This window comes from Carcharhinus amblyrhynchos, unplaced genomic scaffold, assembly GCF_965287045.1.
Source record: "Carcharhinus amblyrhynchos unplaced genomic scaffold, sCarAmb.v2.hapA scaffold_38, whole genome shotgun sequence".
In the NCBI taxonomy this organism is placed as follows: domain Eukaryota; kingdom Metazoa; phylum Chordata; class Chondrichthyes; order Carcharhiniformes; family Carcharhinidae; genus Carcharhinus; species Carcharhinus amblyrhynchos.
This window is the reverse complement of record NW_027649779.1, coordinates 9,408,935-9,436,123: the sequence shown is the minus strand read 5'-3', so window position 1 is coordinate 9,436,123 and position 27,189 is coordinate 9,408,935. Positions and strand designations below refer to the sequence as shown.

Below are 27,189 nucleotides of genomic sequence, written 5' to 3'. Positions count from 1 at the left end.
CACTCCCTCCAAGGCCAAAATATCCTTGCGCAGGTGCGGCGCCCAAAACTGCACACAGTACTCCAGCTGCGGCCTCACCAATGCCCTATACAGCTGCAGCAAGACCTCCCTACTTTTATATTCAATCCCCCTCGCTATGAAGGCCAGCATCCCATTCGCCTTCCTGACCACCTGCTGCACCTGCAGGCTGGGTTTTTGCGACTCATGCACAAGGACCCCGAGGTCCCTCTGCACCGTCGCCTGCTGCAGTTTTTCGCCACGTAAGTAATAGTCCTTCCTACCATTCTTCCTACCAAAGTGGACCACCTCACACTTGCCAACATTAAATTCCATTTGCCATTTCCTGGCCCATTCACCCAGCCTATCTAGATCCTTCTGCAGACTCTCCACACCCTCCGCACAATTTGCCTTTCCCCCAAGCTTGGTGTCATCAGCAAATTTCGACACCCTACACTCGGTTCCCTCCTCCAGATCATCTATATAAATGGTAAATAGCTGAGGCCCCAGCACCGACCCCTGGGGCACCCCACTAGTCACCAACCGCCAATCCGAATAGCACCCATTGACCCCCACTCTCTGCCTCCTATTTGACAACCAATCCTCTATCCACGCTAACACCCTACCCCCAACTCCATGTCCTCTGACCTTCTGCAGTAACCTCTTGTGAGGTACCTTATCAAACGCCTTCTGAAAATCCAGAAAGACCACATCCACCGGCTCTCCTCTATCCACCGCCCTAGACACATCCTCATAGAACTCCAGTAAATTTGTCAGACACGACTTCCCTTTAATGAAACCGTGTTGCGTCTGCCCTATCAAGCAATTCCCTTCAAGATGCCTCGCAATTTCCTCCTTAATGACGGATTCTAACATTTTACCTACCACAGACGTTAAACTAACCGGCCTGTAATTCCCCGCCTTTTGCCTGGCACCCTTCTTAAACAACGTCTCCGTTCTGATTCATTAAATTCTCTGTCCAAAGTCGATTTCAATTTCATGTTTCTCTGTCAACTCAAGTAAGCATAAGTCAACCAGTTTTCTTTCACCGTTAATTTTCACAGGGTTAAGTAGCTATTGGGGAAATATAAGGTGTAACATTGCATCATATGAGGATTTTTTAAAATGTATTTGTGAGTTGTACGGTGACATCTTTGTTAGCACTTCTGCCTTAAAGTGTCAGGGACCCAGTTTTAATTCCAGATTTTGGTCTATGTGGAATCACTACCTGTGTGGAGTCTGCGCATTCTCCAATTGTCAGCCTATTTACTCACTCTGTCAAATAATGTGTCACTTAGGTTGATTGGCGATGATAAATTGACCCATAATGTCAAGGGAATTAGCAGGGCACATAGTTGGGTGTTGGGGATAGGGCCTGGGTTGGAATGGTATCGGTGCGAGCCCGATAGGCCAAATGGCCTCCTTCTGCTCTGTAGGGATTCTCTGAACATGGGCACCGCTGGATGACCAGAATTTATTGCCTACCTCTTGCCAAGGGCAATGGAGAGCCAACCACATTGCCGTGGCTCTGGAATTGCAGATAGGCCAGACCAGTTAAGGACGGCAGATCCCCTTCTCTAAAATTCATTAGTGAAGCAAATAGGTTTCATTTTACACAATCGACAATGATATCATGCTCAAAAGTAGATTCTTATTTCCAGATGTTTTGACTGAATTTAAATTCATACACCTGTTGTTCCGGGATTCGAAGCCAGGTCCTGAAAATATTAGTGCAGTTATTGGATGAATTGTCAGTGACAATAACAGGAGGCCAATTCTTCTATTCTTCGTACATCCGGTCTCAAATTACAGTGATAGCTATCCACACCTGAAATACAATCATCCCAGCATTTAGTTACATAAATCGATAATAATTCCTCTAATGAATTATATTTTTGCTGCAATGTGCTAGAAACTCAAAATTATTGCGAATCAGAGTGACGTATTCATCCTGATAAGGTAATGTCATCTTCTTTATGTTTATTCCATTGTGAAGGGGTGCAGAAATGAAGGGACTTAATTTACAATCAAATTATTTTTTTCTCTCTAATACAGATGCTCAAATGCAATTTCACCTCTTGGACTAGCAGAGACGTTACAATGGATTTCACTGTTACTGCCTCAGTGTTAGTCTGTCTCTTGAATGTTCCAGTGCCAGCAATCAATTAACTGGGAATAATTCTCAGTATTCTTGATACATTTTGTTTGATTTCATTTGATTTATTATTATCATATATATTAGTACACAGTGAAAATTATTCATTCTTGCACTCTATACAGACGGAGCATACCGTACATAGGGAAGGACGGGAGAGAGTGAAGAATGTTATGTTGCAGTCATAGCTAGGGCCTAGAAAAAAAAACAATTTAATGCGATGTAGGTCCATTCAGTAATCTGATTGCAACAGTAAAGAAGTTGTTTTTGAATCAGTTTGTACGTGTCCTCAGATTTTGTATCTGTCCCCGATGGCAAAAGATGATTCAGTATGTCCGGGGTGCCTGACGTTTTGTTTTCATAGTTCATTTTTCATATTTTAAAAAGTGTCGAATCGGAGGTTGTGTTGACTCAGCCAGAGGCAGAAACCGGGCGTCCCTCAGGCTCCCTGAGACTAAGCTGTAAAGACATAGCGTTCAATATTGGCAGCAACAGGATGGTCTGGGTCTGACCAGTCCCTGGCCAGTGTTCACAGTGTCTTCTTCAGTATGATAGTCATGGAACAACCTACAATTTCTCTGCCCATGGATCCAGAATCAATTTGCTCCGCCCAAAGACACTTCAAACAACGTAAAGAGGAAATCCTGGAAAATCTCAGCAACTCTGGCAGCATCAGTAAGGAGAGAGAAGCTTTGTCAAAAGGTCACTTGGACTCGAAACGTCAGCTCTTTTCTCTCCTCACAAATATTGCCAGGCCTGCTGAGAGTTTCCAGTATTTTGTCTTTTGGTTTCAATTTGCTTTTATATTTCAAATGACATTTTCTCTTTAGAAATAACTGGAAATGGAAGATTCCTATATTTATCCTGTCTGTACTACATAGACTCCAGTTCCATTGTGATGAAAATGACTCTTAGCCACTACTGAAATTGCCGGGTAGGCCAGTCATTTGTATCAAAGCTGCGATAGAAAATCAAATAATAAACTCATCCAGAGGGCAGGTTTCAACAAGGTGGGTCACAATCGCCTTCTCAACAGGAACAATTAAATGTTGTCTTTGTCAGTGATGCTCACATACAGTGAATCAATAACAACAGGGTAAAGTGCTGCAGATTCTGGAAATCTAAAACGACAACAACACAAATGTTACTCAACAGGTCAATGTGCATCATCAGAGAGAGAACTAGATTCATATTAATGATCGATGCCAGGATGCAAAATCTCATTGATATAATTCTAAAAAACAAAACTGTTCTCTCCAATATTCTACATTAATACTGATTCTTCACACAAAATTACACATTTACCGTCAAGTTATCACATCTCGGTTTGTGGTAGCTTGTTGTACGCAAATTACCTGCTGTATTTGCAACATGACAGCAGTGACTAAATTCAGCAAAAGGACATCAGTGAGTTTTAAGAACAAACAAAGAGCAAAGAACAATACAGCACAGGAAACAGGCCCTTCGGCCTTCCACACCTGCGCCACTCTAACTTTAGGACGATATGAGGTCGGGTAAAGTGTTCTATAGATGCAAATTCCACCAAATGAACGTTGTAATTCTTTGGAAGCGTTGAGATTAATGCGAACATAGTCAAGCTTGTGCCTGATCACAACAACATAACATCATAGAATCCCTACAGTTTCAAAGGAGGCCATTCGGTCTAACAACTCTGCAGTGGCTCTCCAGCAGAGCATCCTACCTGGGCCCAGCCTTCACCCTATCCTGACAACGACGCATAATCACAGGCTAATCCCCCGAACCGAAACATCGTCGAACACGAATAAGAAATTTAGCGTAGGCAAACCACCTTGGACCTAGGGAGGATGATTTGCTGGATAGCTGGTGCAGACTTGATGAACCGAATGGCCTCCTTCTGCACTGTAGGGATTCTATGATTCTACGTTGCACATCATTGGACGCTAAGGGGCAATTTATCACAGCCAATCCACCTAACCTGCACACCCCGGGACTGTGGAAGGAAACTGGAACACGAGGAGCAAACACACATGGACATGGGTAGAATGTGAAAACTACTGTCATTCACCCAGGGTTGGAAGTGAACCCGTTCCCTGTGAAGCAGCAAAACTAATTGTATCTCTTAGTGATAACCACATTGGATTTTTTATTCCTCTGTCGTGTGAATGTGATCACCATTTGTGACAGGAATATTGAGACATCAGATTTTTTTTAAATTAACTTGTCGAGGTAAAACAGACTAAACCCTCAATGAAATTAACATTCAGTGGAATATCAACCTGTTCACAGATGTTTTCTTAATTGTGACTTCAGAACTTTGAGAACTAATTCTGAAATGGAATGTATCATTTTCTTTTAATTAATACAACTGGTGTTATGAATGTTCAAAAGTTTCTATTCATTTTGAACCAACTGTTAAAATTCTTAAAATAAATCGCTATTTTGAGTTGAAACTGATCAACAAGTGACGGTTTATCTGGTTTTGCTGTCATGAACATTTCATTGTAAACAGTGAGGTATTTATGTAAATAAATACAAGAATAGAAATTCCAAAATAGATTGTTGATTGACAAAAACACAACAAATATTTCCCCACCAACACAGCACAGAAATAGAGACAACCATGCAAATCAATCAACGGATTCCAGAAATGGTTGTTTTTCAACATTATTTATTCATCAGTTATGTGAGGAAAAATATCATGATGAAATCAATGTTCGAAATTAGGAAATAATCCCTCTGATCCCGAAATAAAATGACACAGAAAACACAGAACATCTCCTGTGTTTCATCTCTTTCTCTGTCTTTCTCTTGTCTGATTCTGTGTCTTGTCTCTCCACGATGGTTCATCGTCGTCACTCCACAGATAAAGTCAATGTCTGTCCAATGTATTCTCTCAGCCAGAGTTACAGGCTACTAAAACATGTAATTAAATTAATTTGAATCCGTGAGTGAGATGGACTCTAAAAGACCTCTTGAACATTCTATGATCTTGGAATGCTTGCTACATTTTCTGTTGCATCTAACCTCGGGTGTAGCTAATGATAAAAATCGATGTGGCAGCACCAAGGGATCTTTCCCTAGATTTGGCCGGTCTTATCCCTGTCCTTGGAGTATTTGACTGGACAGTGTGCAGGAACATTTACTCTGCATCTCAACTCACTGTAGCTGCCTCTTGAATGTTTGATATGACTTTGTCAATATCAAGATTTAGTCCGTATCTAATCTCTGTTGTACCTGACCTGGATGTGTTTTATTGAAGTGTGTAGACGATTTTTCCCCTGTACCTAGCATCTGCCTCCCGAATCTCTGAAGGCAACATACAGGAGAGGTTTTACATCGAAGAGAGTCCATTCTCTTTCTGCCTTCATTTTGTTTGAGCTGACTTTGTACAAGGAGGTTCACTCTGTTTCTATACACGATACTGTTCCGGGAATGTTTGATTTGAATAGTGCAGAGGGAGATTCACTTTGCATTGATTCATGCTATTCCTGACTTGGGAGTATTTAATTTGGCAATGCAGAGGGAATATTGCATTCTGCAGCTAAGCCCATGTTACTCCTGTCCTGCAAGATGGTGCAGTCGCCATCTCTGAAAATTTCATGGGGTTTGAATTTATCTCTTTATATTACAGTAAATTTACCCCGTGTCAACTTATATTATGAGGCTATGTATTTCTTTATTTTTCACTAGAGCCTAACTCATTTTATATTGCGTGTAGAATTTTATTTTGCCTGTCTCTACTCATATGAAACTGAATCTTTTATCTGTTTATACTAAGTTAGACGCTGTCCCTGTTTATGCTGTACGTAATTTTGTTCTTTATATAAAGCGAGACGTTGTCTCTGTTTATATTAATTTAGATATTTCTCGGATTGTATCAAACTAGATGCATTCTTGTTTCTGAAATTGACCGTGTCCCTGTAAATGTTGCATTAGACATGGTCTAAGTTTTTATTGCACTGGTCAAGGCCAGTAATGATAAAACTGGCTGGAAGAACACAATTCTCTGCATCCTTCTGCAACTGCAAACTCTATGAGATTTTGGGCTTTGTAAAAGAAGAAGCGATATCTGAAATCTACTTCTGCTGAGTGCATTGAAAATGGATACGAATTCCTGTGTAGAATGCACTGTCAATAAAGAACAAAAATCAAAGACAATTACAGCACAAGAAAAGGCCCTTCGGCCCTCCAAGATTGCACCAACCAAATACTGTCTACCCAATACTGCCCGTTTCTGGATCCTGCCTGATAGCAATAATTTTATCCCGACATATTATCTCTTCTTCTCGAAGAACGGTGTATTAACACAGACATAATTCAAATAGAGGTTTACTTAAGTGCAGGAATAACACTGACACATTCTGCTGAAATATATACAGGGTCAGTATCGAACATTACATATCCAGAGAGAATGCCTAGTGCAATGTAAACTGAGTTCTGATCTAGCAGAGTATTAACAGAGCCAGACTGTATTTTAATATAAACAGGGGCCTGATCCAACAAAATAAAAATGAGTGAGTGCCGAGTGCCATGTAGGTGTGGTCAAATGCCAGATTCCAATGACACCCACATCCCATGAAAGAAACATTTTGAAAAAATGACATTGTCAAGGAAAAGAAAACTGAAACAGTGTATTCTGCAGTTTTACTGATATGTAACACAATATATATTGTGTGACATGAACTGAGACATTGCCGACTTATTCATGATACTGGAACGAGATTTATATGAGCTGACATGGAGCCAAGTGCATTAGTAATAATGACTGGTACAAGATTGAGACATGTTTAATGTGAGACAGAGTCCAGAGTATTAGTGATAACTACTGATTCAGAACCCTGACTGATATAAATTAAGACAGAGCCTACTTTATTCGTAATAATTGTTGAACCAGGACCGAGACTGATGCACCCTGAGATTCGGACAATGCAGCAAAGAGAACATAAGAACATCAGAACATAAGAAATAGGAGCAGGAGTAGGCCATCTAGCCCTTCGAGCCTGCCCCGCCATTCAATAAGATCATGGCTGATCTGTTGTGGCTCAGTTCCACTTTCCCGCCCTCTCCCCATAACCCTTAATCCCCTCTCTTATCAAGAACCCCTCAACCCGCTTCTTAAAAATATTTAGCGAGGCAGCCTCCACCACTTCAACGGGCAGAGAATTCCAGAGATTCACCACCCTTTGAGTGAAGAAGTTCCTCCTCAACTCCGTTCTAAACCGCCTCCCCTTTATCTTGAGGCTGTGCCCCCTAGTCCTACTGTCTTTTTTGAGCGGGAAGAGTCTCTCCACCTCTATCCTATCCATCCCATTCATCATCTTATACGTCTCAATGAGATCTCCCCTCATTCTTCTAAACTCTAACGAGTACAAGCCTAGTTTATTCAGCCTCTCCTCATAGCTCAATCCCCTCAACTCCGGTATCAGCCTAGTAAACTTCCTCTGCACTCCCTCCAGGGCCAAAATATCCTTGCGCAGGTGCGGCGCCCAAAACTGCACACAGTACTCCAGCTGCGGCCTCACCAATGCCCTATACAGAAGGTATTGCAAACTGCAATAAAATTGAGAAATGGCGTAATCTTAAATAATCAAACACATTGATTGTGGAGCGTTAACTTAGACATGACTTAGACATGACTAATGAACTATTAGCATAGTAACTGTGGCAGAACCATGTGTAACGCATGAAGACTGTATTTCCAGTTTAGTATACAGCGGCAAATGTTGTGAGGCAGTAAGATTTAAGATACAGCCCCTTGTCAGGTTAGAAGACGTGATGTGGATGTGCCGGCGTTGGACTGGGGTAAACACAGTAAAAAGTCTGACAACACCAGGTTTTCGTCCTACCGATTTATTTGATAGTAAACTCACAAGCTTTCGAGGTTTCCCTCTTCGTCAGGTGAATGGAGAGTTCTGGCCTCGGACAGAGCATATAAAGCACAGTCTGATTACAGATTACTGATTAGAATGCAAATCTTTACACCTCCTTGACTTCGTCAGGATCAGCTTGCAAACCCCCGATAAACTTGTGATGGATTTCACCCAGACACTCTGGAAGAATTGGAGGTATTAGACTGACACAAATGGAATAAAGGAGCTGAGCCAAATTATGAAATAATCAAGTACAAATAGGGGAATGTAGAATAGCATATTTCAATGCCATCTATCAATGTATCCAGGCATATATTCCAAATATTCAGGAATCAAACTATCATTCACCCAAATGTCATTCATTCCTACATCAACACAGTAATACATTTATTGTTTGTGTAGATTGTGACATAATATTCATTTAATTGATCCAGTGATCCAGAGGCCCAGGACAATGTTGTGAAGTCAAGAATATAAATCGGGCCATTGCAGAAGGTAGAATCTGAATTCAATTAATAAATCTGGAATAGATGCTAATAGTGACCACAGGGATCTCTCAGATTCCCCAATAGAGGAAATCTTCCATCACTACCTGGTCTCACAAGGATGTGACTCCAGACGGAGAGCAAAATGATGGGTGTTTTAATACCTTCAGAAGTGGCCTAGAGAAGGAGTCAGTCCAAGGGAATTTGGGACAGGAGAAACTGCTGGCCTTTCTACCAACTCAAACATTCCATGGAAAAATAAGGGAAATAGAACACAAACATACATGTTCATGTATTATCTCTCTGAGACATCTCTCAGTTTGCCTGTGATTCTTTATATCCATCCATCTATCACAATATCCTGATGCGTTGGGGAAATAAAATCATCTTTGTTGCTAACGGGGTGCCAAAGAAGCTGGGTGACTTTCCTTTCCTTTGAGATGGGGAAAAAAATCATCTAGATTTACAACTTTTAAAAATTAAAGTGCCTCCAATACTGTTGCTGGATAGATTTGTATATAAATAGTCCGCATTGACAGCGTGAAGGGTTTTAAGTTGGCTTGCAGCCAAGTGGTCAGTACAAAGGAAACAGATCTTTGATCTACTGCACAGACACCCCCAGATGTTTCCTGTCAATAACTTTGAGTATTTGACGGCAGCCTGAATTGCTGCCAAATACTGTGTGGGACAGATTAGCGTGAACCTGAATGGACAAAATGGGATTCAGACATTTAAACAATAAATCTTTCATTCCCACAAGAAAGACACATTTGAAGTCGTAATCATTGTAATCAAATATTTTCATTCAATGTCCTGTTCATCATCTGAGTAAATAGAATCATAAAACAATAAAGTGACCTTTTTATTATTATTTATATAGTTTCCAAGTAAATTTCATTCCAATAATTAATGTTTTTTTAACCACTTCATGAAATGAGAGAGAGAGATGTTGATGGGACCAATTCCCCAGTGAAGTGAAATCGATGTAATGGCAGGAAATAATATTAAAACAACATCATAAAACTGACATGAACACGGGGGATCCCTGGAATATTCTGAAAATTCTGCACCCTATTGAAACTGCAGCATCTCTTGTACCTGATTTGCGCCGTGTTCTATTGTACAGTATAATCTGATTTATCTTATTGAACTGTTCCTCTCATAGCTGCCAATGAGTGGAGAAATGATCAGTTCATAACCTGATTCAATGGAAGATAAAACATTTATTCTTGCGGCACTATGCAATGTGCAATATGTGTTCCCAATACCAGCAAATGTTAGACATCCGGTGGCCATTAGAATGAGCTGCAATGAACTGGATACTGAAGGAGAACTTTAATGATCTCCATGTCTGTTCCGATTCATTAACTTCTCCGTCAAAAGTCAATTTAATTTTATGTTTCTCTGTCAACAAATTATATAATTATCAGGAGGGCTAAATTCTTATTATTTCCAAAGGGCTGTCTTCGAGATTCGGGCAGTTTGAAAACAAAACAAGGAATAATTTTGGGTTGTGTGTGAGTTGCTTCTCATCACCAACCCCAAATTGTACAGTGATAGCCATCCACATGGTAAATAGAATCACTTTGTATATTCTACACATTTAGTTACAGAAATCGATAGTATTTCTTCTGATAAATTGTGCTTTATTATTATAATGTGGCAGAGACACGGAATTGTTGCAAAATTGTCTAATTTTCCAAAATGTTATTTCGTCATTTTTCGAATTGTTTTCTTGTTGGGGGCGTGGTAATAAAATCACCATATTTACAATGGAATTTGTTATTTAAATAAATAAATGATGAACTGCAATATCATCACCAGAAATAATGGGGACAATACAGTGAAGAGATTCAGCCAAACAAATATCCCGATACAGATAAAATGCCCATTGTAATATTAATCTATTGTAAATCTCCGAGTCCATTCTGTTGGGGGTGTGGAAGGTGGGACGTGGATCCAGGCGCCGCCTCCAGCAGGGAATCAACAGGCGGCGCCTGGAAAGCCGCCCCCTTCTGCCGGGTATTTAAATTACCGCTCACTGGGACCGGAATCCAACAGTCCGGGAGCTGGTTTGTTCACTGAGTTCCTGACACAACCATTTCCCCCAAATCACCAGAAAGATGAGGTCGGCCATTTCTCTCAGTTTGTTGCTGACTTTCTTATCTGGTGAGTATTTTTTTTATTATTGTTCAAGTCTCTCACTGTTACTGTCTCAGTGTTAGTCTCTCTCTGGAATGTTCCAGAGTCAGCAATCATTTCACTAAGATTAATCCCTGGTGTTTTTGATCTATTTTTTACAGGTGTCCAGTCGGAGATTGTGTTGACTCAGCCAGAGGCAGAGACTGGGCGTCCCGGAGGCTCCCTGAGACTGACCTGTAAAACCAGCGGTTTCAGTCTTGGCGGTGCTGACATGTTCTGGGTCCGACAGGTTCCCGGACAGGGCCTGGAGTGGCTGGTGTGGTACTATAGCTCCGGCAGCTACGCGCCATCAATACAGGGTCGATTTACTGCGTCCAAAGACACTTCAAACAATATCTTCTCTTTGGACATGAACAGACTGGAGATTGAAGACACGGCCATCTACTACTGTGCCAGAGACCACAGCGAGAGGATCCAGGGCTGCACCCGGACAAGAACAGCCTGAGAGGGAATTCCGCTACTTCCATCATAACCTGAAGGTCAGTATCTGTTTTAAATATAATAATAGCGCCAGTGATCAGAACCAATACACAAACCACTTGTGACAATCCTAATTTCGTGAAAATTAAACGTTAAATCAGGAAAACACACAGACATAATGAGCTGAGATGTTCACTCTGTTTATATTTACTGTTTCAGCTGGATATAATGCTCGTTTTACCATTTCTGAGACTTGGTGGAGGTGTTTCTAGATTGTGTTTTGTAAACAGCTGCATAAATTGTAAATTACATGAGGAATACGGGTCTATTTGAAGTAAATATTGAGCGGCAGTACTGAACAGAGAGTGAGTGCAGTTTCTGTGCGGGTGTGTGTCACTGTGACACTACAGTGGGTCACAGTGCTGAGCACAGCGACATCCTCATACAAAAACCTCATGGACAGGAATTGTCCAAATTAGCAATCAGTACCACAGCAGGATTTCCAAAGTAAACGAGGCTTCAGAGAAATGATCTGTGGACTAAATATTAGTTTGTGATTAGGTATAAAACTCTTTCCAGAAAATCGATATTGACCGACATGCTAAATCTACACGGAGAGTTTAAAAGCAATCCGACACCCTTTCTAAATATAATGACCAGGTCAAGCTGAAATAACTCAGTCATTCGCTCGTGGATGAGGCAGAATCAGATTTTTCACAGAGCGGTGAAATTAAGTCTCTGTATTTTACAGTTAGCAGGCGGGCACAGTATTTGACATGCTGTGTCTCACTGTGATACCTGGGTTGCACAACAGTTACTGTCAATACAAAAACCCCTCAGCGCTAATTGACCGAGTCTGGGGCAGTGCTCTGTTTTACAATCCAACATTATTTACAGTGCTGTATTATTTATGTTCTAGCACTACACAAATAGCGAGAATTAATATGAAAAATTGATGATAACTATTTGATTATCAGTTAGTGTTTTCAATAACTTGATCATGTGATCCTTTGTGAAATATAAAACATTAAGGTTATTTATGTTGAGCGAACTGTATCCACCAGGATAGTAATAATTTAATGAAAAATACAGTGATTTACTTTCTCTCTGGCTTGTGATTTTATTTAAATACGATGGATTTTTGTCTATTTTGTGCAGGGATGGTTATTGTATGAACCAGCCTCGAAAATGTGACACTGTGACGCTATGGGCTACTGGGGACAAGGGACCATGGTGACGGTGACTGCAGGTAAGAACCATGCATTTATTTAGTCAGTGTTTTATTTGAAGTTTTGTTTTATATTTTTCTCGATTTTATTAATTCACTTGTTCACTGAAATGTGGTTTGGTGGATTCTGTGCTGAAAAATCTTTACAATGTTTCAGGTGCTCTTGCTTAAATTGGGGTTACAGAATTCTACTGTTAATTGATAAGAGGTGAATTCAGTCTCTTGTTGTGATTTGGTGTTTATCTGCTGAGGACAGTGTGTGTGTCTGGGTTACATTAAATGCCTTCCTTTTCTTAAACAGTTCGGCGTTTCTGCAATGTTTAATCTCAGTGACATGTAGTGGCTGCGAGTTGCACCATCTACTGCACAAGTGTTAGAAATCTAACCCAATCTTAGCAAAATGTGTTAAAGTTTCTGCATGAATGCTATGAGCATGTTCGGCCTAATCACAATGCTGGTTTTGTTATGTTATTGTTCTGCTCAGTTTAATTATTAGTTACTTTGGTGATGGGCGGATTGGCTGGATTTTAAACTGAGATTTTCCGCCAATGTGAAATTTGATTCTATTGAAACAGTTTGTAGAATTGAGCTGCTTTTGCATGAACCGGGGTTCAGTCCCTCAGTGATGTATTTTTCTGGTGAGGAGATTGTCTGTCTGGGTGACTTTGAAGAAGTAAAATTTGTGAAATGGTTTGGCGATTCTGCATTGTTCACACTCCGTGATACTGAGCTGTTATACGCTTTGTGATTGAATACAGAGTCTGCGGGTTTTAAACTATTTGACGTGTGCCTGCACAGAGAAATCAGGCAGGCTTTATTGTATTTGTATTTTTTTTAAGTCGTAACTGATAATTGCTGGTTAAATCAAATCACGGTTGACGCCATTCGTCCAAAACACAATTTGCCACTGCATTCACAATTTGGGGTACATGCAATGTTTTACCTGATGGCTGAAGGTAAATGTATAAATATGTTTGAAATCTGTTTGAAATACGACCCAATATGAAGAGAATGTGGTAAAGTTTCAATGTTAATTTGTTGGATATATTACACCTCCTCGCAGTGCTATTGCTGTTATCCCAGATTTCTGTTCAGTTTAGACATTTATACATTTGTTGACGAGCTGGTTTGCCGGATTGGATATTGAGATTTTCTTGGGGTGATATTTTTGATTTCATTGAATGGATACATTCAACGAATTCATTCCCTCATTGATGTGGTTTGGTGTGTTTCTGTTGAGGAAGTTCTGTGGTTCGGTCGCTATGAATGTTAAAGTGTGTGAAATGGTTTGGTGTTTCTGCGTTGTTCAAACTCGGTGGCACTGAGCCGTTACATGTTTTCTGGTTGAATGCAAACAGTCTATGAGTTTGAAAATCCTTGTCGGGAGAAAAAGGCAGGTTTTGGAAAAAAATAAACATATTACAGCATTTTTATTGAAAAGTTAACTAACATTTTTCAAATTAAAATAAATCATAACATACAACGTTCATTGGGACACTAAGTCGTTGCTGCAACTACAGATTTCTCATTAACAAATTTAATCGTAAAATTAATATAAATTAAATATTTTTAAATCGGTAATATAACTCCATGTTCACCAAAGATTATTTTGTATTAATATCATTATTCATTAATCCCTCCTAATAGTTCTGCTGTACTTTGCACACAACTAACGTGACCAGAAACGCTTTTAGGCTGGAAATATTTTGTGATAATTTAGGAAACTGTTTCAATGATAGCAAGCTGTGTCCACAGCAGTGATCAGTTCATCAAGATACTTTGCATTAATTGTTATATCCCAGTGAAGTTCGCTTTCACTTAAATACGAATTTTAGAGAATAAGACGTGGTTATTTGGCATTTTTGTGTCCTATTATTACATTCTTTCTGTGGAGGCACAGCATTCCTTCCAATTCATTTGTAGGTGGATGTCAAGGTAATTAGTCACTAATGTCATCTCAAAATTTTTGAAATGCTTTGGTGTTTCTCAATTGCTTCTGTATTTTTTGAGCACCGTGATCCTGAGCGGTTACACTTTTTTCCAGCTGAATGAACAAAAAAATCAAACTACGTTTAAAAATTATTTTCAGGATAAAACAAACAAGTATCAAAAAAAAATGCATGCCAGGACATTTTATTCATGTTAACTAATAGTTGCAGATTAAAATAAAACATGAATTATAATTCTTGCTGCGTCACCATATCTCTATTAGGGACATTACGCAACCCTGAATCTGTTACATTTGATGTGCTCATTTTCAGAAAAAAAGAGTATATCTTATGCCCAATTTTCTAGGTTTAAGACAGAGAGATACGGGTAGTTAAAAGTCGAAGGGGATTTTGAACTTAATATCAGTTTAATTAAAAATAAGTTATTGACTCTTTGTTGTAATTTGACAATTGACCACTTAGAATCCCACATTTTGAATAAACTTGACAGAGTGAACAGTTTTCTGACAGGTGGAATTCGCTAACACTCAGCAATTGTTCATATAATGGTGTTTTAATTGTTGTAAGTGTCAACAGAAACTGGATAGAGATTGACAAGTTAATACATGAAATTCAAAAAGCTTAATTTATATACAAATATTATAATAATATTATAATAGTAATATTTGTTCTACGCTTAATAATAACATCGTGGCTCCATTACTGCTGAAAACAGAATAAATGTTGAATAAAGATGAATAAATGACAGGATAGAAGAATCGATTCTATTGGAACATTATGTTTAAATCTTATTAAATATTATACTGAAGAAAAAGTCTCGACTTACTTTGTGCATCATTTTTCAATGTTGCAGAGGATTTGAATCAATTGTCCTCATTGAATTTTTCACTGTTTAATTCAGATCTTTTAAATTAATCAATATTTTCAGTCAGTTAATTGTATGGATGATCCAAATTATTCAATCTAAGAAGCAGTTTCATCGATCTCAAACCGCCAGGTCGTTACAGCAAATGCAAATACAGAAGCATGCATTTTAACACGTTTGTAGGTTATAATAAGGCGTTGGGAGTAAAAGTGGAAATGAAAAAAAAATACAACGTGATTCGATTTTAGCAAATGAATTTCAGATGTCTGAATATTTCCATTCAGTAATTTGAAGTTTATTGTTTATGATTTAATTGGAACCTAATTACTTAACAATGTTCGAGGCAAAGGCAAGTTTTGAATGATTGAAAACTGATTTAATTACTGAGTGCAAATCAGTAACAGGAGATCTAACTGCCAATTAACAATAACAAAATATATTGGTGCTAATTAATTCAAAACAAAAGACCTTGAATATTGCACTGGTGTACAAAATACATTTCGTTTTAGAGTATATTTAATTGTATCGAAAATGAATTCAGAAACATAACATGTCTTTACTCAGCTCTGCTCAGCTCGATAAAGTATTTTACCTTGATTATTGCGTTAACTACATTTAATTAAGAAATTAGTTCGAATGATGCAATGATTTTCAATGTTAACATTTCCATGTTTGTTTAATTCTTATAATGTTACGGCATCTCTGTGAGGGACATTGCACTGCCCTGAAACTGATATTTTTGATTGCTCATTTTCAGAGAAATTGCATCTTTACGAGAGGTGATACAGATAGAGATAAATCATTAAAAGTCAAGGGATTTTTTATAATTTTCAAATGAATATCAGTTTCATTTAAAATAGGTAATTGGTTTTCTGTTGTTGTACGCTGACCATTGATCAATGAGAATCCAACAGTTTGAATGAAGTTTACAGATTGAACAGTTCGTTCTGCTGGGAACTCGGCTGTTGCACCGTTTGTGTCTGTTCTGTTTCTGAGCGTGTGGTCACTGTGTTGGGACCAGGAATCTGTCTGACTGGTTATAAACCTTCTGGCCCCTTCTGCTGCATTTCGGGGACTGAAATTTGATTTATTTCTTCAAGAAGCTTGAATCTCTGAGATTTGTGACAGTTTGACTTGATATTTGACTCGGCGTCTCAGAAATGAGATCCCTGAAGCATATTGTCACCATCAGAGAGCAGAAACTTCACACTGTAGAGGGGAGAATTGGGTGATTTTTAAGCAGTGATGTACCGGCCTTGGGAATGTTCGATGAACAAATACAAAGTGAGATGTATTATGTTGTGTTCCGTACTACAGCAGCCCCTGAACTGTTTAGTTTGACAGTTGAAGTGCCAAATTCATTTGCATCTTATTTTTAATTTTCTAAAGGCATTTTAGAGTCATTTGCTCGGCCAGAATTTTTAATCTTCCCTAATTGTTCCTTGAGAAAGTGTTGATATGAAACATCCTTGAATAACTGCAGTCCATATGCTGCAGGCATCCACTCTGCTGTTTAGGCAGAAAGTTCCAGGATTTTGACCCAGCGATTATGAATGAATTGAGATATTGTTTCAAGTCGGGATGGTGTGTGTTTTGGAGGGGAGCTTGCAATAGCGTTCATTGTGTCTGCTACCTTTGTCCTGTTAGGATGTAAAGGCAGCGGGTTTGGACAGTGTAATCTATGGAGCCTTGGTGAGTTGCTGCAGTGCATGTTGTATATAATACACACAGTGCTGACACTGCTTGTTAGTGATGGAGAGAGTGAATAGGGGGAATGAGGGGGCGGATAAATTTGTGGGTGAATTTACCCTGGATTGTCTCAAATTTCGTGAAATTTTGCAAGTTTCACTCACTGAGGAAAGAGGAAATTATTTAATTGCGAATGACTTGTGAAAGATTTAAATGGTTTTTTTTCCAGCCATTGGTCCACAGTCCGTATTGTGCTCACTTGTCACTCCCACGTACTGTGTGAGTGGGTGAGTATGTGTGGAGTGAGTGTGTTTTTCCAGACTGAATCAGCCAGATAGAGGCTTACACACATCACACACTCTCACACACATAAATACACACAATCACCCGCTCATATTCTCTCACACATGCACACATATATACACACACTTACTTGCTCTCTCATATGACATCTCTCAAACACATTCTCTTTCTCTCATGTTCTACATACTCTCTCTCACTCACAAATAAATACATACACTCGCTTTCTCAATCGTTCTTTCTCACAAACATCACCTCTCTCACACGCACACAGCCTCTCCATCTCTTACACACGAACACACATGTATACACAATGTATCTCTCTTAAACACTCCACCTATCACAGACACATGTTCTCTCAATAATTATTTCACTCATACGCACTCACGCATACACCCTGTCTATTTTTTACACTTTTTTCTCGCTCACACAAACTCTACCCTCCCCTCCACACACACACACACACACACACACACACACACACACACACACACACACACACACATTGAACTCATCAGTCTCACTCACACACGACCCCATGCAAACTTCCACACACATGAGCAGTTTATTTTGCTTTCCATTAGACAGACTGTCCCCTCTTGCAAACGCAGCTCACTGGCTCGCACGCGTGCAAACACAGTCTATCACAGATAGGCACCTTCACACACACACACACACACACACACACACACACACACACACACACACACACACACACACTCTCTCTCTCTCACCCTCCCTCCCTGGCACACAGACCCAAGCACACTCTCACACACTTTCCATCTCACATACGTAAGAGAGACTGTCATTGATACCAAAGAACAGAATCATAAGATCCTACAGTAGAGAAGGAGGCCATTCAGCCCATCGAGTCTGCACTAGCAGCAGTCCCACCAATGCCCTATCCCCATAACCACATGTATTTACTCTAACTAGTCCCCCTGAAACTAATGCTAACATTAGCATGGCCAATCCACTGACCCCGCACATCTTTGGTCTGTGGGAGGAAACAGGAGCACCCAATGAAACCCAAGCAGACACGGGGTGGACTTGCTAACTCCACACACAATGACCCATATCGGGAATTGAACTGTGAGGCAGCGGCGCTAATCACTGTGCCACAGAGCCCATCCACATCTCCCCGCCGCCCCCTTCCCCTCCCCTGTAACATTTGAATGAGGGTGGTATCGAGGAGCCCGAGTAAAACTCAATTGAATCAGTTACAGAGGGAAATTCTTCTCTGCTTGGAATCATATTTAGCACAAAGCAAGGTGGTAATGGTTGTTGAAGGTCAAACATCTAAGTTGAGATATCACTGCAGGAGTTCGGCAGGGGACTGTTCTGGGACCAACAATCTTCTATTGCTTCATCAATGACACATTCCATCCAACATGAGGTCAGAAGTAGGGATTTCCATGTGTTACACCGGACACAAAGACACAATCAATAAGAAGGGATCTGGCTGAGACTAAGTCCGCCTGGCTCCCCAATACTGGTGTAAACTTGGTGTTTGATTCCTGTGTGACCCTAGTTTTGCTGGAAGCTTCCCTTCCAGCTCCCTCAGTCTGTCTATTTGTTCACTGATCCGTGTTTCTGAAAGAAAGGCCCCGACATTAAAGCAGCTGCCCGGTGATCTACACTGATTCCTGACTTTGCACAGCCCTGTTACTGAAAGCTGATCAATGGAGAGAATCGGGAAAAGATCGATGGAGAGGAAGAGGAGGAGGTGGCTCACTGACTCTCTCACCCTCACTCACACTCACTCACTCACCCTCAATCTCTCATCCTCACTCAAATAACTTCACTCACTCACCTTATCTTACCTACCTTCTCTCGCTGGCACACTCTCACTCACTCACCCTCACTCACTCACCCTCACTCACTCAACCACAATCACTCACCCTCACTCACTCATTCTCATTCACGCTTACTCACTCGTCCTCACTCACTCACCCTTGCTCACTCATCCACCCTCGCACACACTCACCCTCACACACTCACTCTCACACACCCTCACCCTCACACGCACTCACCCTCACGCACTCACCCTGACTCACTCACCCTGAGTCACTCACCCTGACTCTCTCGGCCTCACGCACTCGCCTTCACGCACTCGCCCTCACGCACTCGCCCTCACTCACTCGTCCTCAGAAACTCACTGATCCTGATTCATCCTGAGTCAGTCACCCTCACACACTCACTCACAATCACTCTCTCATATTCGCTCTCTCACTCTCATCCATTCTCACTCACTCACCCTCAAGCACTCACACACCCTCATTCAACTTTGCGCATTCACTCAAACACACGCCCTGACTCACTCATCCTCACACACTCACTCACTCACAATCACTCACTCATATTCGCTCACACTCTCATCCATCCTCACTCACTCACCCACACTCACCCACAAACACTCATTCAACCTCACTCGTTCACCCTCAATCACACATCCCAACTGTCTCATTCTCACACCCTCACTGACTCACTCACATTCACTCACCCTCTCACCCTCAGTCACGCACCCACATTCACTCGCCCTCACGCACTCACCCTCACGTGCCTTCATTAACTCACTGTCACTCAGCCACCCACACTCATACACCATCACTCACTCAACCTCACTCACTAAACCTCGCTCACTGACTTCGACCCTCAGTCAGTCACCAACATTCATACTCACCTTCATTTACTGATCCGACTAATCCACCCTCACTCACCCAGTCTCACTCACTCTCACTCACTCACCCCATTCACTATCACTCACTCACTCACTTCACTTGCCCACCCTCACTCATCCAGTCTCTCTCACACTCACTCACCCACCCACCCCCACAGACTCAAGCTCAATGACCGTCTCTCTGTCTCGCTCTGAATTACGCCCGGTCACCCATTCAAACTCACTCAGACTCACGCACATACATTCACTCACAAACCCTCACATACTCATCATCACTCAACTTCACTACCCTAACTCACAAATCCTCAATCACTCACCCTCATCAAACACCTTCACTCACTCACCCTCACTCTCCCACCCATCCACATTCATTCTCCCTCACACACCACCTTGACTCACTCACTCTCACCCCTCACTTATTCAGTTACATTCACTCCCTCACCCTCATTCACTCAATCTCACTCACTTTCACTCACCCACCTCCACTAACCTTCACACATCTTCACTCACTCTCCCTCATTCTTTCAATCTTGCTTACCTTCAATCATCTAGCCACCTTCAGTCCCTACCCTCTCTCACACACCCTCATTTAGTCACGCTCTCTCACCCTCACCCACAATTACTCACCCTAAATCACTCATCATCACTCAAAGAACTTCACTCACTCACCTTCCGTCACACATACACCATCACTCATCCACTCTCACTCATCTAATCACTTACACTCACAATCTCTCACTCACACTCACTAAATCTGTGTGGGGAAGGTCTGCAATGGGAGAGAAGAAAGATCTCAAGCGGCCGTTTGGTGTTCAAAGGTGGGAGCTGCCCTGGGAGTGCAGAGAGCTGGAGGGAATCGCTGGGGGCTCGGGGCCAGGGACAATGGCAAAGAGTCAGGGGAGAACAGGAGGCGTGAGAAAGGGCAGAGAGCCGGGGTGTGGGGGGAGGGGAGAGAGCCAGGGGAAACAGCAGAGAGCTGGGGGAAGGGCAGAGAGGCCGGGGAAAGGGCACATAGCCGGGGAACAGGGCAGAAAGCCGGGGAAAGGGCAGAGAGAGAGAGGAGAAAGGACAGGGAGCAGGGGGAAGAGGGCAGAGAGACCAGTGAAAGGGGAGAGAGCCGAAAGGAAGGGCAGAGAGATGGGGGAAAAGGTAGAAAGACCAGGGAAAGGGAAGAGAACCAGGAAAAAGGCAGGGAGGCACGAAAAAGGGCAGGGAGGCAGGAGAAAGGCCAGAGAGCCGAGGGGAAGGGCAAAGAGCCCAGGGGAAAGGGCAGGAGAGTCAGGGGGAAAGGTCAGAGAGCTGGGGGAAAGGAGAAAGAGGGGAGGGGGCAGAGACAGAGGGCAGAGAGCTGAGGGAAAGCGTAGGGGACTGAGGGAAAGAGCAGAGAACCGGGCGAGAGGGCACAGAGCTGGAGGGAAGTGTAGAGAGTCAGGTGGAAATACAGAGAGCCGGATAAATGAGAAAACGAGCCACCGTGAAAGTCAGAGACCCAGGGGAAAGGGCAAAGAGCTGGGGAAAATGGGCAGAGAGCGGGTGATGGATGGGCGGAGTGAGGAGGTTCAGAATAGAGCTAGCACCACAATCAGCTCATCTGTAATCTCAGTGAATGATAGAGGAGACTTCAGGGCCCGAATGGCCAACTCCTGCTATTAATGTCTGATCCTTCAATTCGTTAATGTTGCATTTATTTGAATTTATAACCACATTTAGAGTTTCCTGATCATTCAGTAAGTATTCATTCCGGAGGTATTTTTGAAGCAAAGTCACTAATCTCCGTTTTGTGGATTGAGAGGCAGTGAGTTGGAGAGAGGAAGGGGCACCAATCAGTTTGAACCCAGGCAATTTCCAAAAATAGTGTGGAGATGCCGGAGTGAGGTTGTTGTGGGCACAGTAAGGATTCTCACAACACCAGGTTAAAGTCCAACAGGTTTATTTGGAATCACAAGCTGTTGGAACTCCCTCATCAGGTGAGTGGATGATATGAATGAAGAGACAACTTCTTCATCACAAAGTGTTGTTGTTTGAGAAATAAATAGTTGCTGCAACAGTTGAGACAATATTTGCTCTTCTCTGTTAATCCAATGAATGATATGCCATTTTGACACTTTGTGAATGTATTTTTCTTCTAAATTTGCTCGAGGTGGAGACAAGGATGTCAGTTTCTTCAGAGATGACTTTTCCCAATTGATAGAAATAACATAATCTGAAAGGCAGATATAGGATTAAATCTGGAAATATTGGGATAAGTTCATAATTCTAATCAATGTTCGGGATAGAAGCACATAACATAGAAGCAGGAGTGGTCATTTAGCCCTCTGAGCCTACTCCGCCATTCACTTTGGTCAGATCTCATCAATATCCTGATACCTATTACCCATATCCCCCATCAATATCCTGATCATACCTAGAACCCATATAACACCAAGAGCTATATCTGATATAGAAACATATTTGTAAAAATATGTTTGATGACTTAATAAACGCAAATAAGAGTCAAACTTGTTCAATTGGCTATTCTTTCCCAGCGACACCGTCTCCGCCCACTCTCTACAGCCTGGTCTCCTCCTGTCAGCAACACAACTCCGACGGCTCCGTCACCTACGGCTGTTTGGCGATGGATTACTCTCCAGATGTCTCCAAACTGACGTGGAAGAAAAATGGGCTGCCGATCACCAGTGGGTTTAAGACTTACCCGTCAGTGAGAAACACGAAAGGGACCTATACACTGAGCAGCCAGTTAACCATCACCGACTCAGCGGGAGAATGCCCCAGAATTGACTGTGAGGTTCGACACAGTGACTCAGTCAAGAGCGTTGAAATGCCATGTAAGTGTTGTGAAACCTGGGTAAGGGAGGGGCGCTGTGATTGAACTGTAGAAGGCCTTAGTCATAACTGATTTGTAGTAATTTGAAAAATGTAAACTGCGCAAAATCCAGGTAAATATCTACTGACTGATAAGTTACTCAGAACTCCAATGTGTGAGGTATTGAACACAAAATTAGTGATGTAATGATGGGGCTGTATTACACACTAGTTAGGCCACGTTTGGAGAACCATCGAAATGTTACGGTGCAGAAGGAGACCATTTAGCCCATCATGTCTGTGCTGGCCAAAAGTGACAACATAGAAACTAGCCATTCATTTTAATCCCACTTTCTAGTCTTTGCTTCATAGCCTTGTTGGTTAAAGCACTTGAGATGCAGATCCAGATACATCTTAAGTGACCATGCTCCCTGGTAATTGAGCCCTCCACTTGGGGAATGAATTATTTCTACCGACGCCCCGTATAATTTTTGTGAACCACAATTATGTCACACCTCAGCCACCTCCTTTTTTTCTAAGGAGAACAATTCCTGCCTATTCAATCTCGCCTCATGGCTGCAATGTTCAGGCCCTGGCAACATTCCTGTAAACCTCATCTCTCTCCAGAGTCATTACATCATTCCAGCAAGGTGGTGGCCAGGACTATGCAGCAAACTCCAAACGTGGCCTAACTAGTGTGCTATACAGCCCCATCATTACATCACTGATTTTGTTTTCAATACCTCACACATTGGAGGAATTAATCCGAAATGCTTTCTTGATCAACTTGTCCAGTTGCCCTACCATTTAAAAGTAACTGTGGACATGCACTACAAGGTCTTGGATTTCCTCAATCTCTCTCAACCTTCTGTTTTATTGACTATTCCCTTGTTCTGTTTGCCCTCCGGAAATGCATTGCGTGACACTTTTGACAGTTGAATTCTATTTGCCATTTCCCTGCCAGTTCAACAAAACCATGGATACAATTCTCAAATCGGCAGCTCTGGTGCTAAAAAAAAGAACTAATTTTAATTGTTGTCAATTGAATTTTCAAGTGGTGTCTAAACATGTGTTTGTTGAAGGTGAAATCCCCCCAACCGTTATCCTCACCGTGAGTTCCAGTGAAGAAATCACAAGCAGCAAATTTGCAACCATCGTCTGTTCAATCATCGATTTCCAGCCAGGGTCACTGACGGTGAAGTGGCTGAAGAATGGGGAACCCGTGGATTCAGGAATTGTCACCTCTCCCGCCTGTCAAGTGAACGGGAACTTCTCGGCCAGCAGCCGGCTGACAGTCTCCGCTGGGGAATGGTTCAGCAAAGCGGTCTATACCTGCCAGGTCACTCACCAAGGAAACACTCAGAGTCTGAACATCAGCGCATCTCAGGGTAAGATACTCAAACAGAGGATAAAATATATCATTCCGATGTTAACCGGAATTAGAGATCTATTAATGTTGGTACAACGCATAGAATAACTTCTAAGTTATTGTCATGTAATTTGCTGCATTAGGGCAAGGCCTCCTTCAGAATTTCATCACAAAAGCAATTGTTTGTTATCCCTTCATGAGAGGCGCATTTATTTCCCAAACCCAGGGGCACTTCAATGTCTACCACGTTGCTGTGAATCTGGAGTCACATGCATACCAGGCCAGATAAAGACAGCGGATTTACTTGTTAAAAAAGATTTGTGAACTGGAAGAGGTTTTACAGCAATGGCTTCATAACAATCATTTCAACTTTTAATTATACATTTTTATAGAATTCAGATTTAATATTTGCAATGATGGGATTCGAATCTGTGCCTCCAGAACCTTGCCCTAGGTTACAAGCCCATTGACAACACCATATGCCTCTGCCTCCCCTTAAAGGAGTGCTCCCTTCCATTTTGAAGTAATATAGTGAGAGAGATGGCCTTGATGTCAACTTTTTTTTTTCCCTGAGACAGCTGGTAAGATTCAGAGAGACAGTGGGGATCGGACTATTTCACAGGTCACAGCACAGGGGTAAAACTTCAGAAAGTGCATCCACCCTATTTATAAACTAACGCCCAGTACTGGTTTCCCTGAGTTCATGATGGTGTAATGTTTGGGAATCCTGCAATGTTGATTTATGAAAATGGTACCGCTGCTCCAATACTTTAATAAAGGGAATAAGTTCATAGAACAAGCTGGTTTTTCATCGCCCATTGATGTTGAAAGGCAGCAGTTAGAGATTGATGTATTGGAGGTGACTTCATCTCCTTCAGGCTGAAGACTGCTGTCCTGCTTCTGAAGGGGAACTAGGGTTGATTTCCATTTCTCATTCACAGGTCCTCTCCAGTGCCTCGATACCACAGTGAAGATACAGCCACCACCAATAGAACAGGTCTTACTGGAGGCGACCGCGACCTTAACCTGCATCATTTCTCATGCTCCTGATGGAGTTAACGTGTCCTGGATCCGAGACAGGAAGTATTTGAAATCAGAGATTGCTGAAAAGCCCGGAGCGGATCCTGACAGCGTGATCAGCAAACTAAACATCTCGACACAAGCCTGGCTGAGTGCGGCTGTGTTTGAGTGCGTGGTGAGCCATCAGGATCTGCCGACTCCTCTAAGAACATCTATCCACAAGGAAACAGGTGAGCTGAGAGATTGAAGCAATAAATGTAGCGTCAACGACAGGGTTCTGAGGAATGTGGAGGAACAGAGAAATCTTGAGGTTCATATCCACAGATCTCTGAAAGTTGCCTCTCAAGTGGATAGAACAGTGAAGGCTTATAGTGTGTCAGGGTTTATTGACAGTGAGTTTGAGTTTAAAAGCCGTGTAGTTATCTGCAAATATATCGGACCTTGGTGAGACCACATTTGGAATATTGTGTTCAGTTCTGGTCACCTCACTATAAGAAGGGTGTGGAAGGATTCGAGAGAGTGCAGAGGAGATTTACCAGGTTGCTGCCTGGTTTGGAGGGTAGGTCGTATGAGGAAAGGTTGAGGGAGCTCGGGCTTTTCTCTTTAGAGTGGAGGAGGATGAGAGGCGACTTAATAGAGGTTTATAAGCTGATGAGGGGGATAGATAGAGTGGACGTGCAGAGACTGTTTCATCGGGTGGATGTAGCTGTTACTAGGGGGCATAACGTTGAGGTTCATGGTGGGCGATATAGAAGGGATGCCTGAGGTAGGTTATTCAATCAGAGAGTGGTTGGGGTGTGGGATACACTGCCTGCTGTGATAGTGGAGTCAGACACTTTAGGAACTTTCAAGCGGTTATTGGATCAGCATATGGAACACTCCAGAATGATAGGGAGTGGAATAGCTTGATCTTGAGTTTGGACATAACTCGGCACAACATTTGTGGGTCGAAGGGCCTCTACTGTGTTGTACTGTTCTGTGTTTCTATGCTTCTATATAAATGCATCACTGTGTCTATCTCCAGTGGAATTGTACAAGTCAATATTTAATACTCAGCGTATTAATGGTCTCCCCTGAACTGAATGACTCTGGGCCGATTGGTATGTTTATGGGGAGTTTGATGTGTTGATGAGTGAAAAGTGAACTGAAGGCGATGTTATTGGGTTTAGATCAAAAAAGAAGGGAGGAGCCTGATGAGGAGCATCAAAAATAAAAACCAGAAAAGTAGATCAGTTGAGCCGAATGGCCTGATTCTGTGCTGTAAACTTTCTGAAACTTTCCCGTCCGCCCCCCTGAGTTATTTGAGAAAACAATTGTGTTCACCTCCCCTCCAAGCTGGAAGTCAAAAATGGAAACATTTAAAATCAAAATCGAAGCACACTTTCCTGATATCTCACCAGCGGTTTCATTGTCTCCAGAATTCTCCAGTTTATTGATATTGATTGTACGTTTTCTGCAGATCCAAATCCGCGGGAACCGGTCGTCTCTGTCCTCCTGCCCTCGGCAGAAGACGTCTCCGCTCAGAGTTTCGTCTCCCTCAGCTGCTTAGTGAGAGGTTTCTCCCCCCGAGAGATCTTCGTCAAGTGGACCGTCAACGACAAGCCGGTGAATCCCGGGAACTACAGGAACACCGAGGTGGTGGCGGAGAACGGCAATAGCTTCTTCTTCATGTACAGCCTGTTATCCATTGCAGCAGAGGAATGGTCCAGCGGCGCTTCTTACTCCTGTGTGGTGGGACATGAAGCCATCCCCTTGAAGATCATCAACAGAACAGTTGACAAATCCAGCGGTAAACCCAGTTTTGTGAACATTTCCCTTGCACTGATGGACACTGTTAATTCATGTCAATGAGAATCACTCGGTTACATTAAAAACTACAATAAAAAGAATAAAATCATTTTCTTCTAACGATAAATGAAATACCCAATTGCTTTATTGATTGCTTTTTTTTTCCCGTTTTACGTCCAATAGATATTTTTGGTTTGAGTCAGATATTTTCAGGCCTCAGACCCAAGTCTTGTTGAACCAATGCGCCCAGCTCAGATCCATCCTTTCTTAGAGACAGAGTAGAGCACATTTATGACAATATTCTCCAAAACGTCTTCACCGACTTTCCCGCCTGAGGAAAAATCCGACAATTTCAACATTTGCGTCAAACATTCTCAATATTTAGATC

The 27,189-nt window shown here is 41.9% G+C and overlaps 2 gene segments (V, D, J or C); one reads left to right on the top strand and one right to left on the bottom strand.

Annotated features, from left to right (window-relative positions):
- LOC145362510 (Ig heavy chain C region-like) overlaps positions 1-27,189 on the bottom strand; it is a 202,270-nt gene that overhangs the window by 87,545 nt on the left and 87,536 nt on the right.
- On the top strand, positions 12,318-26,909 carry LOC145362323 (Ig heavy chain C region-like). The segment is given in 4 exon segments: positions 12,318-12,360; positions 22,348-22,497; positions 24,935-25,243; positions 26,473-26,909. Coding segments are annotated over 4 exon segments (894 nt in total).